Source organism: Chiloscyllium plagiosum, unplaced genomic scaffold (assembly GCF_037043375.1).
Source record: "Chiloscyllium plagiosum isolate Xiang-an unplaced genomic scaffold, Cpla_swu_hap1 HiC_scaffold_5, whole genome shotgun sequence".
Taxonomy (NCBI): domain Eukaryota; kingdom Metazoa; phylum Chordata; class Chondrichthyes; order Orectolobiformes; family Hemiscylliidae; genus Chiloscyllium; species Chiloscyllium plagiosum.
The window spans coordinates 112,997,694-113,013,535 of record NW_028270143.1 but is presented as its reverse complement, the minus strand read 5'-3'; the positions used below and the strand labels follow the sequence as shown (position 1 = coordinate 113,013,535).

The following is a 15,842-nucleotide window of genomic DNA, read 5'->3' as shown; positions in this document are numbered from 1 at the left end:
TGTTAGGTCAGAGAGGAGGGTGGAACGAACAGGTGGGAAGGAAGATTGACCGGGTGGGACAGATCGTGAGGACGGTGCTGAGCTGGCAGGTTGGAACCGGGGTAAGGTGGGGGGAGGGGAAATGAGGAAACTGGTGAAGTCCACATTGATGCCCTGAGGTTGACGTGTGTCGAGGCGGAAGATGAGGCGTTCTTCCTCCAGGCGTCGGGTGGTGAGGGAGTAGTGTAGGAGGAGGCCCAAGACCTGCATGTCCTCGGCTGAGTGAGAGGGGGAGTTGAAATGTTCGGCCATGGGGGAGTGGGGTTCATTGGTGCGGGTGTCCCGGAGGTGTTCCCTAAAGCGCTCTGGGAGAAGGCGTCTGGCCTCTCCAATGTCGAGGAGACCGAATCGGGAGCAACAGTAGTTGACATTGGTGGATGTGCAGGTGAAACTTTGATGGATGTGGAAGGCTCCTTTGGGGCCTTGGATGGTGGTGAGGGGGGAGGACTGGGCACAGGTTTTGCAATTCCTGCGGTGGCAGGGAAGGTGCCAGGAGGGGAGGGTGGGTTGTTGGGGGACGTGGACCTGACCGGGTAGTCACGGATCCATGTGGAGGTGGCGGAGATGTCGGCGGATGATGCGGTTTATGCGGAGGTTGATGGGGTGGAAGGTGAGGACCAGGGGGGTTCTGTCCTTGTTGCGGTTGGAGGGGTAGGGTTTGAGGCTGGAGGTGCGGGACGTGGGTGAGATGCATTGGAGGGCATTTTCAACCACATGGGAAGGCAAATTCGGTCTTTAAAGAAGGAGCCATCAGGTGTTGGGAACTGGTCCTCCTGGGAGCAGATGTGGCAGAGGCAGAGGAATTGGGAATATAGGAAAACATTTTTGCAGGAGGCAGGGTGGGAAAAGGTATAATCCAGGTAGCTGTGGAAGTTAGTGCGTTTGTAAAAAATGTCAGTGTTAAGTCGATTGTCATTGATGGAGACGTCCAGGAAAGGGAGGGAGGTATCAGAGATGGTCCAGGTGAATTTAAATTCGGGTTGGAATGTGTTGGTGAAGTTGATGAACTGCTCAACCTCCTCACGGGAGCATGAGGTGGAGCCGATGCAGTCACCAATGTAGCGGAAGAAGAGGTGGGCAGTGGTGCTGATGTAATTCTGGACGATGCACTGTTCTACGTACCCAACAAAGAGACAGGTATAGCTGGGGCCCATATGGGTGCCCATGGGTGCCCCTTTTGTTTGGAGGAAGTGGGAGGATTCGAATGAGAAATTGTTAAGGGTGAGGACGAGTTCAGCCAAACAAATGAGAGTGTCAGTGGAAGGGTACTTGGTTGGGATGTCAGGAGAGGAAGAAAATGAGGGCCTGGAGGAAGAACGCCTCATCTTCCACCTCGGAACAGTTCAACCTCATGGCATGAATGTGGACTTCACCAGTTTCCTCATTTTTCCTCCCCCCACCTTACCCCAGTTCCAACCTTCCAGCTCAGCGCCATCCTCATGACCTGTCCTACCTGCCAATCTTCCTTCCCACCTATCTGCTCCACCCTCCTCTCCTCCATCCCCACCCCCATTCACCTATTGTACTCTTGGCTACCTTCTCCCCAACCCCAACTCCCTCCACCCTGGAGGCTCCCTACCTCATTTCTGATGAAGGGCTTTTGCCCGAAACATCGATTTTTCTGCTCCTCAGATGCTGCCTGACCTGCTGTGCTTTTCCAGCACCACACTCTTGACTCTGATCTCTAGCATCTGCAATCCTCACTTTGTTGTGAGACTAAGATTAATCTGAGGAGGAAATTCTTCTCTCAGAACATTGTGAATCTTTGGAATTCCTTGCCACAGGGAGCTGGTGGGGCAGAGTCCTTGTATATTTTTAAGGCTATGGTAGTTAGATGCTTGATCAGTCTGGGAATTAAGAGTTACAGGGAAGGGGTTGGAAAGTGGACTTGAAGAGTGTTGGAACAACTGTAATTATACAGAATGGAGCAGGCTCCGAGAGCTAAAGGGTCCACTGCTGCTCTTACACCTTATGGTCTTTATAATTTTTTGGATTTTAAAGGTATCAACAGGCATCGGGTGAAAATGGGAATAAATCATTCAGGCATGTGATCAGCATGATCATCTGCTCCTAGTTTCTATGTTTCTATGCTCATCGCATCATGATATCCTAAAACAGTTATCAGGCAAAAAAGACCAAGGAACTGCGGATGTTGGAAATCATAAATAAACACAGAAATCACAGAACTTTGAGTCCAGTGACCATTCTCCAGAACGTTCAGGCGATTAAGTAGTTTTGATGCATTATCACTGTAATAATGTAGGAAACACAATAGCCCATCTGCATTCAGCATGCTTCCCCACACAACATAGAGATAATAACTGGTTAATTTGTTTTCAGTCATGTTAGCTGGTATTGTCCCAGACATTGAGAGAATCTGCCTTAATAATGTCTTGGAATATTTTAAGTCCTCCTGAAAGACTAGTGTGTATTATAGTTGTATGCATGGCTATGGAAAAGGCAACCACTCAATGAATGTCTTCCTTTGTCCACAGTTACTTTCTAAGCACAGAAGACTCCCCTTTGCGCCGACAATTGTACAGGTAAGTGCCCACTTCACTTATTTCGCTGGCTGGGCAAACATATTATTGCCTGTTTATCATTGCCATCGAGAAGGTGGTGGTGAGCAATACTCCCTCGAAGATGCTTGCACCCATAACCACTGCAAAGTCTGTGCAGAAGAGAAACAGTTAGTGCGAATCTTGGTGTTGAGGGTGAGTTGCTGTTTGCGGGTGGGTTTGTGTGCATGTGCATGCATGTGTGTGCAGGTTTACATGTGTAATGGACATCACATTCCAAAATGCCAAGTCTTGTTGCAAAATGTACATCACAGAAGGAAATAAAGCCAGTCATTCCCCACTTATTTGTCAGAACAAGACTTCAGAATTAAAAATCTTTCTGCAGAGATTAAGTTGATGGTACATACAGAGGCCAGGAGTAGATGAGCACTGAGCAAGGGTTGTAGGCCTGGAAGAGATTCCAAAGCTCAGGAAAACAATGCCAGGGATTTTTGTTTGAGCTAAGCGATTCACTCATCTACATCTGCCATGAAGCACACCATGTTACCATATTGAGGGCCAGGATTTCTATCCATGACAGCTCAAGCAGTCAGTTTCTGGACAGCACCCAACACATCAAAGAAGCCTAACAGAGATTCAGAGAGGATTTACAAGGATGTTGCCAGGTTTAGAGGGTTTGAGCTATAGGGAGAGGCTGTTTTCCCTGGAGCGCCAGAGGCAGAGGGGTGACATTTTAGAGGTTTATAAAATCATGAGGGGTATGGATAGGATAAATTGACAAGGTATTTTCCCTGGAGTGGGAGAGTCCAGAACTAGAGGGCATAGGTTTAGGGTAAGCGGGGAAAGATACAAAAGGGATCTAAGGGGCAACTTTATCACGCAGAGGGTGGTGTGTGTATGAAACAAGCTGCCAGAGGAAGTGGTGGAGGCTGTATAACTTAAACATTTAAAAGGCATCTGGATGGGTATATGTATATGAAGGGTTTAGAGGGATATGGGCCAAATACGGGGAAATGGGACGAGATTTATATAGGCTATCTGGTCGGCATGGATGAGTTGGACTGTAGGGCCTGTTTCCATGCTGTACATCTCTATGACTATAACAACAATTTGCTTGAAATAATACCTCAGAAATAATGAATGTAAAATTCCAAGGAACTTTATTAAATAAAATCCAACATCCAGGCAGAGAAGCAACTATTAGAATGAATGATGAGAAGCTCAGTCAAAAGGGGAAATTTTAACAAGAGCTTAGAGGAGAATTGGAGGGATGTTAAAGTTGAGGGAGGACATGCCAGAGCTCAGGGCTCCAACGATGGAATGATAAAGATCAGCGATGGAAAAGAGGTCAGAATCGGACAAGTGAAACACCTTCAAGCTGGAGGAGATTCACCTGCATCTCAATGACATTAGATAGTATCCATATCCCCATTACTTCATTTCCAAGGTGTTTATGGCTTTGATATATTTTGATGCACTAAGATGCCATATAATGTATGCATTACTGATTGCCAATGACAATAGCTGCTGGTTTATCTGCTAAAAAAGAGCATCCTTCTTCCTTCAGTGCAGAGACCAATGGAACCTTTAACCGACGCTGCCTGTCATGTGATCTAATCCCGAATTGCACTTACTTCAGTGCGTCGTTCAGCCACAACATGCGTTACTTCTTGTTGAATTGTAAAGGTGGGTGAAAACTCTTCTCTCAAAGCAAAAACTTGTGTTGGAAAAAGAACTCTTCCTCACTGTAAGAAACTACGGATTCCAATGCCATTTTGCTTTTAATCACTGTGGGTGTCCTTCCATATGACTGACCGATCCCTAGTTGTCCTGCGGCTGGGTGAAGGTCAATGTACCCATTGCCTCCCCTGTGGCTGACCCAAACCCATCCAGGAAGGGACAATAGTTAGAGCTCACCAGGTAGTAAGCTTCAACATTTCGTTATCAGTTGATTGGACCACCAGTAACTTGCAAACAGCAGCTACAAATGTCAAGTTAAATCAAGATTTACAAACTATTGCAGGTGAACCATTCTCCCCTGATTTACAAAGTGCAGCCACCCTGTGGATCATTCTGGGGGGACGTGGCCATGAGCTGGGTTTTAAAGAGGAACATTGCAGCCCCTGTTTAAAATCTCAATAGGGAGCCCAGCCACAGTTGTGACTACTGCCCCCACCCTAACTCCCTCGCCCGGGTGTAACCCTGGGACCAGTGGCAATTGCTTTAGGACAGGAATTCCACCCTATCCTGGGAGTGCCAACTACTCTTGGGAACTGACCATTAGCTCTGGATTGTCAACAATGCTAGGCAGGAGGATTGAGCAGGACTGGTACTACCATCAGTTTGGGTGAAATGGAGATGGAGTTTAAGGTTAGCATCAGGGCCAAACTGGTAATAATTTGGGTGAAGGTATTGAGGGTTGGGTGGAGGTGTACGAGACACCTATGACCCTCACTGGAGAGTCCACTCCTACCAACTGGATTATCTGACACCAGCCCACACTCCCACTACCGTGGGCAAAATAACACCGGGCCTGGGATGAGACATTTAAGTGGCTTTTTATTCCACCATTCAATGGCTTTGATAGACTGAAGAGAGGGAGCATGGTACCACCCATAAGATTTCAGACAGATTAGGGGCTGTCGGGTGATTGGTGGGCAGGCCACTTGTAATCTACAAGTATCCCTGCCATCAAATCGTCCAGCAGGGAATCATCTGGATGGCTATATAAATGGGAAGAGTTTAGACAAATATGGACCAAATGCTAGCAAATGGGACTAGATTAATAAAGAATATGTGGTTGGCATGGATGGGTTGGACCGAAGGGTCTGATTCTGTAGTGTACATCTCTCACTCTGCAACTCAATGTCTGAGGACGGTCAGTGCCTCCCATGGTTCACCTTGCAAATTGGTGCCCCTGCCCCAAAACATGCCGCCAATGGTGCGAAACCACATGACTTCTGCAAATCCTTCTTACGTTTCACCAAACCTTCTTACGTCTTGCAACAATCCCATATCCTGTGTTGCTGAAAGGTTTATTACCATATGAAGGTGTATCACTGAAAAAGATTCTGATTCATCCGCATCAACTGACTGACAAATGAGTTTTGCCGCCTGAAACTGCTTTGTTTCCGATGAGTATTTCCAAAGGAAACCCAGATATCCCAGAACTCTCAGCTTTCTCATTTATAACTGCAATTTACGGTTCTGTTATTTGATCATAGGAGTTCGATGGCTTGGGCAAAAATCTGGCAAATGGAGTGTAATGTGGATAAATGTGTGAAATTGTTCATTTTTGGCAGAAAGGATAAAAGTAAACCTATTATCCAAATAGTGAGAGGTAGCAGAGCTCTGAGAGGCAAAGAGATCGCGGAATGTTAGTTTGCAGGTACAGCAAGTAATCAGGAAAGCTAATAGAAACAAGCAAAAACAGAATTTAGGAGTCAAAACAGAGTTAATGTTTTGAGCCTGGTGGCCCTTCTTCAGAATTGATAGCAGCTGAGACAAGGTGGTATTTACATTGATGACAGGGTTGGAGGAGGGCGCAGGGAAGGTGTTCATGGATAAGTGGAGAGAGGAGAAAACTTAGGCAGACAAAGGGATTGTTGATAGCAAGCTAAGGAAGAAGAGAAACTAGATAAGTGATAATGGGGGTTATGAGTATTTGTTGATTGTTGCTCAAAGTAACTCATATCAATACAGGATCGGAGGTATGGAGGTGGATAATAGACATGACGCATGGGGTGTTCATGCTCCAAAATGAGTCATGAAGGCTGTAAGGTCTCTTAGCAGAAGATGAGATGTTGTTCTTCCAGCTTGTGCTGAACTTTTACTGAACACTGCAACAAGCCTGAGATAGAAATGTTGGCCAGGGAACCCAGAGGTGTGTTGAAGTGGCACACAACTGGAAACTCAGGGTCATTGTTATGGAGAGAACATAGGTGGTCCACAAAGCGGTTGCCCAATCTATGTTTTGTTTCCTCAGTGTAGAGGAGACTGCATTGTGAGCAGCGCGTATAGTAGACAAGATGGAGTGAAGTGTAGATAAATCGCTGCTTCACCTGGAAGGTATGTCTGGGACCTTGGACAGTGAGTAGGGAGGACGTAAACAGGCAGGTGATAGACCTTCTGCGATGGCATGGGAATGTGCCATGAAAAGTGTGGGGAGGTGTTGGGAGTAGAGGAGGAGTGGATCAGGATGTCCTGAGGGAATGTTGACGCGGGAGGGGTGGCATCCTGGAATTGGCAGCTTGTGATCCTTTGAATGCGGAGTCTGGCGAGGTGGAAAGTGAGGACCTGGGAACTCTATTGCTGTTGTGGGAGGGAAGTGAAGGTGAGGGTAAAACTATGGGAGATGGGTCAGACACCCTGGCAACCAGTGAGATAGGGGATCCTTCGGTGAGGAAAATAGTGGGCATTTCTGAGGCCCCTCTGCTGTAGCTGCCATCATCAGAATGGATGCGAAAGAGACAGAGAAACTGGGAGAATAAGATTGAGTCTTTCCAGGATGCAGGGTGTGAGGATGTACAGTTTAGAGAACTGTGGGAGTTTGTAATGGATATCAGTGGGCAGACTATCCCCAGAAATGGAAACTGATGAGATGTTGAGGAAGGGCATGGAGCAGTCAGAGATAGACCAGGTGAAAGTGAGGTGAGATGGCAATTGGAAGCAAAATCAATAAATTTTGCTAATTCCAAATGAGAAAGAGAAAAACAACACAAATGATGTAATCGATGTACTGGAGGAAGAGTTGTGGAGAGAGAATAGGATTGGAACAAGGAATGTGACTCATACCCCCCAAAGACTCAGGCACAACTGAGGTCCATGCAGGTACTCATGGCCAAGCCGTTGATCAGAAGAAGTTGGGCAGAGCTTGAGGAGAAGTTGTTCAAAGTGAGGATGAGCGTGGCCAGACAGAGGAGGGTGGTGGTGGATGGGGATGGATCAGGCCTTCATTCTTGAAAGAAGTGGAGGGCACTGAGACCATCCAAATGGGAACGGATGTGTAATAGGATTGCACGTTCATGGTAAAGAGAGTGTGGCTGGTGTCTGCACACTGAACGTTTTGATTTTTAAAGCACCAGAAGAATCAAGAATGTAAATGGGAAGTGACTCGACAAGGGGAGAAAAAGTATTGAGCCAAGGTCGAAAGAAATAGATTCTGTTGGGCAGGAACAAACAGAAACAAAGTGTCTGCCAGGCAGTCCTGTTGTGAATTTTGGGAAGAAGGTCGATACAGGATATACGGGGTTAGGAGGCTGTGAGTTTGGAGGTAGTAGGTTAATAGAATGGTATGTTTGATTATGAGGGGAATTGAATGGAGAGTAGGGCAATTATGCTTCAGTTGTACAGGGCATGTGGGTTGCATGGTGTTTAGCACTGCAGCCTCACAGCGTTAGGGACCCAGGTTCAATTCCAGCCTTGGGTGACTGTCTATGTGGAGTTTGTGCATTCTCCCCGTGTCTATGGGGGTTTCCTCCGGGTGCTCCGGTTTCCTCTGAACAGGCTGGAGTTGTTTTCCCTGGAGTGTTGGAGGCTGAGGGGTGACCTTATAGAGGTTGACAAAATTATGAGGGGCATGGATAGAGTAAATAGGCAAAGTCTTTTCCCTGGGGCCAGGGAGTCCAGAACTAAAGGGTTAGAAGGGAAAGCTATAAAAGAGACGTAAAGGGCACCCTTTTCACGTAGAGGGTAGTACGTGTATGGAATGAGTTGCCAGAGGAAGTGGTGGAGGCTGGTACAATTGCAACTTTTAAGAGGCATTTGGATGGGTATATGAATAGGAAGGGTTTGGAGGGATATGGGCCGGGTGCTGGCAGGTGGGACTAGATTGGGTTGGGATATCTGGTCGGTATTGACAAGTTGGACCGAAGGGTCTGTTTCCATGCTGTACGTCTCTATGACTCTATGTGCAGATCAGGTGGATTGGCTATACTAAATTGCCCAAAGTGTTATGTACATTACTCAGAGGGGGGTGGGTTGCTCTTCGGAGGGTTGGTGTGGACTTAATGGGCTGAATGACCTGTTTCCTCACTGTAGGGAATCTAATCTGGCATTGGTGAGACCATATCTGGCGTACTGTGTACAGTAATGGTCACTGTACTTACAGAACGATATTATTACGTGGGAAGCAGTTTAGAGAGGGTTTACTGGACCTAATACCCGGAATGAATGGATTGTCTTATGAAGAAAGGCCAGACAAGATAGGTCTGTAATCCTGTGGAGTTTAGTAGAGTCAGAGGTAACATAACTGAAAGTTATAATAAATCTTGAGAGGGTTTGAAGAGGCAGGTGTTGAAAGGATATTTCCTTTTGCGTGAGAATCTAGAACTAGGGATCAACATTTCAAACTAAGGGGTTGCCCATTTAAGATAGGGATGGTAAAAATATTATCTCAGACTTGTGAGTCTTTGGAGTTCCCTTTCTCAAAGGGCAGTAGGTGCAAAATCTTTCAATATTTTTAAGGCAGAGGTAGTTGGATCCTTGATTATTGAGAGGATGAGAGATTATCAGCGCTATGCAAGAATGTAACATTGAGGCAACAGATTTAAGAACAACTTCTTCCTTGCTGTTATCAGACATATGACTGGGCCTCCCATGTATTGATCTTTCTCTGTCACAGTAACAATATATTCTGTATTCTGTTCTATTACTCTGATGTACTTTTTTAAGATATGATTTGCCTGGTTAACACACAGAACAATACTTTTTGCTGTATCTTGGTACATGCGGCAATAATAAATCAAATCAAATCAAAATCAAGCCATCAGTGATCTTATGGAATGGTGGAACAGTTTCAAAAGACCAAATGGCCTACTCTTGTTCATTGTTCATAAATTTGTGACAAATCATTTAAATATTTGCTAGAAGGTTGTCATTATGTGGTCTGCTAATCTCTGTTATCTTTTGACTAGTATGTCCTAGTATATAAGACCCTTTGTTGCACTTGAGTTTTATTTCAAGAGTCTTTTTTTAAGTCTAATTTCCAAAGTCCTTTGGAATGCCAGGCCGTGAAACCCAGCCAATTTCTGAAAATTGTCCACCGCGTACGGCCTTTTGTTTTGCAGTATTGTCCCTTGAATGTTATTTGTTGATTTCCCTGAATTTGCATGTATTCTTGCTGAAGGACTGACAATGGTGGAAGTGCTAGGATGGGGATGGCTGGTTGGGAAGGGGAGATATTGACCTCTTTCTATGTTTGTGCTTTTTTAGTGTCAAGCATATTATCTGGATGAAAAGTCGCACAAAGGTTAACAGGTCTCCCTCCCAAGGGAAATGACTGAAGCAGTGGGATTTTTTTGGCAGCTTGTGGTCATGTTTCTAGAAGAAGGGAGGCCTAAGAGAGGCTGGGTGTGGTGTGAGAAGCTGGTGGCAAAGTGCATGCATTAGGTAAAAGGCAAAGGAGACAGCAAGGGGGTGGAGAGTAGGTGGAAGCTGTGTGGAAGTTTGAAAGGTGAAGCAGAAGTTAGGGGACAGACTGTAGAGGAAAGACAATAGTTTTAAGCAGCTGAAGTCACTGAGGTAATTAATTTATTGAAAATAAATGTAGAATCTCAAGCTTAGGGCTGCATAAGTTCAGAAGCAACTATAGGAGGACAAAATGTTTTTGTGGTCAACATTAGATCGATTAGTAAGTTTAAATGTAAGGTTGGGATCTGAAATGCAAAAATAGAAAGAAACTGCCAAGTTAAAAATTTCCAACCCTCTGCATATGTGATTAGAACACTTCAGCTGTGACCTCACCAGTCTACTGCAGGTGCGTTTCGCATAATGGTGTGTAGAAGTGTGTGTCAGTTATTTTGACAAACTTATGCCTGTTCTCTTGTGTAAAATTAAATCCAGTGACATCTGGGAAATTAATGCTTTCCTCATCCATTGTGGCATTAAGGTTAATAGAAGATTAATAATGAGTGAGGATAGTGATGAATTATTCAAAGTCTGCTCCTGTGTCACTCCACATCCCGTATGTGAATGCATTACTGAATAAATGAGTTATCCAGAATAAAACAGAGCCCTGGAAGCAAAAGTGGAGTCCCTAAAATCAACAAGTGTCTCTTGCTAAATTCCACATATGTAAAGTGGAGGAGTAATTGAGCAAGTTCGATCTATACTCACCCAAGTTCAAAAAATTGAGAGGATGTCTAATTGATGTATATTAGATGCTAAATGGAATTGACAGAGGACAATCTAGAATGAGAGGTCATCATTTTAGGCTAAGAGATGGAAGATTTCAGAAAGCGATATGGAGGAATTACATCTCTCAAAGGTTTGGGAATCTGTGGAATTCACTACCCCTGAGTGCAGTGGATGCCAGGACACTGAACAAGTTTAAGGAGGAGATAGTCAGATTTTTAATTCGTCATGTGCTAAAACTTTATGGTGAGTGGTCAGGAAAGTGGAGTTGAGATCGAAATGAGATCAGCCATGATCATATGAAATGGTGGAGGAGACTCGCGAGGCTGAATTGCCTACTCCTGCACCTGGTTCTTCGGTTCTTATGAGAATCCTCAGGGGAATAAAAGAAAAGTCTTTACCCGAGGAATGAATATGCTACAGTGATTTATGTCCTTTTGGGTTAATAGATTGCAGGATATAAGTTCAGAAAGCCATAGCATGTGCAGGAATACAAAATGCTCTGTCAAAATAAAACAATCAGTAACCAGTATTTTGGTTTCTTCAGACTGCAATATTCTACCCTGTGACAGAGGGTAATGGAGCGGACCTAGATAGCCTTGGCCAAATGGAAGATGGTGTCCGCAGACCTAGATAGCCTTGGCCAAATGGAAGATGGTGTCCGCAGACCTAGATAGCCTTGGCCAAATGGAAGATCCCTCCCACCCCACCCCCGCACCCTCAAAGAACAAAGAATAAAGAAAATGTACAGCCCAGGTACAGGCCCTTCGGCCCTCCAAGCCTGAGCCGATCCAAATGTACTGTCTAAACCTGTCGCCCAATTCCTAAGAATCTGTAACCCTCTGCTCCCCACCTACTCATGCATCTGTCCAGACACATCTCCATGTGAACTCCCATGGAGCAGATTGATACATGTTAGATTTGGAACGACATTATCATCAGTGAAAGCCAAGACAAAAATATTCAGATGAATCAATGGGAAAGAAAGAAATAAGGAACTTGGCATTCAACTGGCCTCTTTCACCTGCACTTGTGTGCCAAGTTAGAAACTGCAGTAAAAATGAAGGCGGATTTTTTTTATTGCTATACAGTTTAAATTTTTAATTGACAGTGGATTGAGAGACAAAGTGGTAAGAGAATGGGACCCAGTGTGTGGATTGGCAGACAATCATGATTTATTCAGTATCTTGACGGATTCGCTTTGAAGGGAGCAGCTGCGTTTTGATTGAAATGTCAAACTGTTCTTTTCCAACAGCGGTTATTCATATTTCCTCTCTGATGGCACATCCATTATCTCAGGAGCTGTTTTCTTGCTGGGCGATTTCATTAAGACTGTGTTCATGCTGCTAGACCCCAAGGTATAGCACTGCACATATAGCAGCCTTTACCTTACAGTGCAGGAGATGTGAAGCAAGCTTCAAGGTGGAGGTCAATAACCAATGAGCATAGGGAAATGAGAAGAAAAGGAAGTGATTTAGAAAAAGGAAATTGGCAGGAAAATGTTTTGGTTCGCAATAAAATGCAATGAAGACAACTTAAACTTTGTAGACTATTAATTATGATGATTTGGAGGTGCCGATGTTGGACTGGGTGGACAACGTTAAACATCATACAACACCAAGGGGTTATACTCCATCAGGTTTATTTGGAAGCATGAGCTTTCAGAGTGCTGCTCCTTCATCAGGTGGTTATGCTTATACTGCACAACCACCTGATGAAGGAGCAGCGCTCCAAAAGCTAGTGCTTCCAAATAAACCTGTTGGACTATAACCTGGTGTCATGTGATTTTTAATTTATTTATGATGATATTGGACCTGGGAACTTCTAAGGATTTGGAAAGATTTGGGCTTTGCGGTGACCATTGAGTCAAAGTCTTGGAATTCACTCCCAAATGGCTTTGTGGGTCAGCCTACAGCATGTGGGCTGCAGTGGTTCAAGAAGGGAGCTCCCCAGCACCTTCTCAAGGGAAACTAGGGACAGAAAATAAGCGCAGGCCCAGCCAGGGATGCCCATATTCCATGAATGAATAAAAATACATTTAAGATTGTGGAGAGGTTTGAGGGTAGGTAAATAAATAGATGTTTCCACTTGTGGGAGACTCCAAAATTCAACATGATCGGACAGCCATCAATAAATACAATTAGATATGCAAAAGAATTACTTTTACCCAAAATGTGGACAGAATGTAGAACTCACTAGGTCAAGAAGTAATGGTGCTTGGAATGCAGTGCTAGAGGAAGTGGTGGAGGCTTGAACAATGACTATATTCAAAAGGTATTTGGATGGGTACATGATTGGGATATTGGCCAAGTGCTGGAAAATTGGACTAGATTAATTTAGGATATCTGGTAGGCGTAGACAATTTGGACTGAAGTGTTTCCATGTTATACATCTCTATGACTAGTGAGGCAAATAGCACAGGTGCATTAATGGGGGTGTTAGTTAAATACAATTGATGGAAATGAGCATCCAACCCCCGAGGTGAATTTGGAGGTATAGGGGAAGAACTGATTTGGTCACAAGTGTGTGGAGTACGGTCAATGTGAATGGAAACTTTGTCTGAATGAAGGAAAGATGAGTGAGTGAAACTGGGAGTTGAATCCATGACAGAGGTGTTTGAACTGGAGTTTACTGCAAGATGCAATCTCTGCAGTGAAAGAAGCTGATTGATGGAGAGCATTGGTGAATATTTCTTGCCTTGCATTTTGGAAAACAAACAGGGACAGAACTTATTTAATAAATGGCAGGGCCCTGGGTAGTGTTGTCGAACAGAGAGACCTGGGGATTCAGGTACATAAGTCTTTGAAATTTGTATCACAGGTAGAAGGATGGTTAAGAAGATGAATCACATGCTTGCCTTCACTGCTCAGACCATTGAGTATGAGAGTTGAAACATTATGGTAAGGTTGTACAGGATTTTGGTGAGGTCTCTCTGGAGAACATTGTGCCGTTCTGGTCGCCCTGCTATGGGATGGATATTATTAAATTGGAGAGGCTTCAGGAAAAATTTACCAGGAGGTTGCAGGGAATGGAGGATTTGCATTATGAAAATAGGCTGAATAGCTAGAAAATTCTTTCACTGGAGGTTGAGGGGTAACATCATGAGGAGCATAGATCAGTGAATAATATGGGCTTTTCCCACTCTGGTGAGGAAGTTCAAAACTAAGGGGCATATTTTTAAGGTGAGAGGAGAAAGTCTTAATAAGGACATAAGGGGCAACTGTTTTTATGCAAAGTGTGGTTCATGTAGGGAATGAACTGCCAGAGGATGCAGGTACAGTTGCAACCTTTAAAAGATGTTTAGATAAGTACATGAATAGGAATATTTGGAAGCATACGTCCAAAAGCAGGCAAGTGGGACTAGTTTAGTTTGGAAATGTGGTTGGCATGGACTAGTTGGACCAAAAGACCTGTTTCCATGCTATGTGACTCTATGACTCTATGTCTTTAAAGTAAATTATAGATCTTCAGTTTGCGTTTCAATCTCCAGTGTTTTGCTTTGCTCTTTCCTTAACCTTTTGGTAAGCACAAACATGTTGGGCCAAAGACCCTGTTCTTGTGCTATACTGTTCGATATTCTCTGTTCCATTCAAATAGCTTTTTAGGTTTGAGATTGATACTCGTGTATTTTTTATTTAAAAGAACAGGCACTCACGAGTAATCAATTCAGATTTTAAATCAATTATGATAGGAATGGTGATGCGTTGCTGCTGTAGTATGTGGAAGGCACTAGACACTAAGTTGTTAGGCATCAGTGTGAACAGGTTAATAGCAAGGACACTAGTGAACCAGATGAAAGTTTACACGAATTAAGAGGAATAGATGTGGTAACTATTTTTAACCAGTGAGTGAATGAAGGATTATGGGGGAAAAGACAGGAAAGTGGAGTTGAGGATCAACAGATGATTTCATTGAATGTGCTGAATAGTCTTCTTCTCCTGTGATGTATGGTCATTTAGAGTGGGAGCCTTTTGTCTGTCAACCTCTGCACTGCTAAAATCCTTATCATGCTTGCTTGTGAGCTACTGGATCTTCATTGTTGGGCAACTCCAATTTATTGAATATAACTTTGTCCATGAAACCAAATTCGATCTGTTGATTTAACCCTGTCTATTGTAAGCTGTTGGATGATCAAGTGTTGTAGCTTCACCAGATTGGTACCTCATTTCAGGTATGGCAAATGCTGCTCCTGCTATATCTTCCTACACTGTTCATTGAGCCACTTGTGACCTTGCTAGAGCTTCATAAAGGTTAAGCAAAGCTTCTGTGGTAGTGCTATAGCAGTCATAGAGTCATAGTCATAGAGATGTACAGCATGGAAACAGACCCTTTGGTCCAACTCATCCATGCTGACCAAATATCCCAACCTAATCTAGTCCCACCTGCCAGCATCTGGCCCATATCTCTCCAAACCCTTCCTATTCATATACCCATCCAAATGCCTTCTAAATGTTCCAATTTTACCAGCCTCCACCACATCCTCTGGCAGCTCATTCTATACATGTACCACCCTCTGCATGAAAAAGTTGTCTCTTAGGTCTCTTTTATATCTTTCCCCTCTCACCCTAAATCTATGCCTTCTATTGCTAGACTCCCCACCTCAGGGAAAAGACTTTGTCTATTTATCCTATCATGCCCCACATGATTTTATGAACTTCTGTAAGGTCACCTCTTAGCCTCTAACACTCCAGGGAAGACAGCTCTAGCCTATTCAATCTCTCCCCATAGCTCGAATCCTCCAACCTTTGCCACAACCTTGTAAAACTTTTCAGAACCCTTTCAAGTTTCACAACATCTTTCCAATAGGAAGGAGACCAGAATTGCATGTAATATTCCAACAGTGGTCTAACCAATGTCCTGTACAGCCGCAACATGACCTCCCAACTCCTGTACTCAATACTCTGACCAATAAAGGAAAACATACCAAATGCCTTCTTCACTATACTATCTACCTGTAACTCCACTTTCAAGGAGTTATGAACCTGCACTCCAAGGTCTCTTTGTTCAGCAGCACTCATCAGGACCTCGCCATTAAGTGTATAAATCTGCTAAGATTTGATTTCCCAAAATGCAGCACCTCATTTTTATCTAAATTAAACTCCATCTGCCATTTCTCAGCCCATTGGCCCATCTGATCAACATCCCGTTGTA

General features: G+C 44.1%; 1 protein-coding gene across 5 annotated transcripts in view; it reads left to right on the top strand.

The window, feature by feature from the left end:
* dpp6a (dipeptidyl-peptidase 6a) overlaps nt 1-15,842 on the top strand; it is a 1,528,415-nt gene that overhangs the window by 1,400,866 nt on the left and 111,707 nt on the right. For all 5 annotated transcript variants that reach the window (XM_043690726.2, XM_043690729.2, XM_043690724.2 and 2 more), the window contains exons 15-16: nt 2,535-2,582; nt 4,126-4,244. In XM_043690726.2, coding sequence (XP_043546661.2) covers nt 2,535-2,582; nt 4,126-4,244 — 167 coding nt within the window. The remainder of the gene's footprint in view (nt 1-2,534; nt 2,583-4,125; nt 4,245-15,842) is intronic.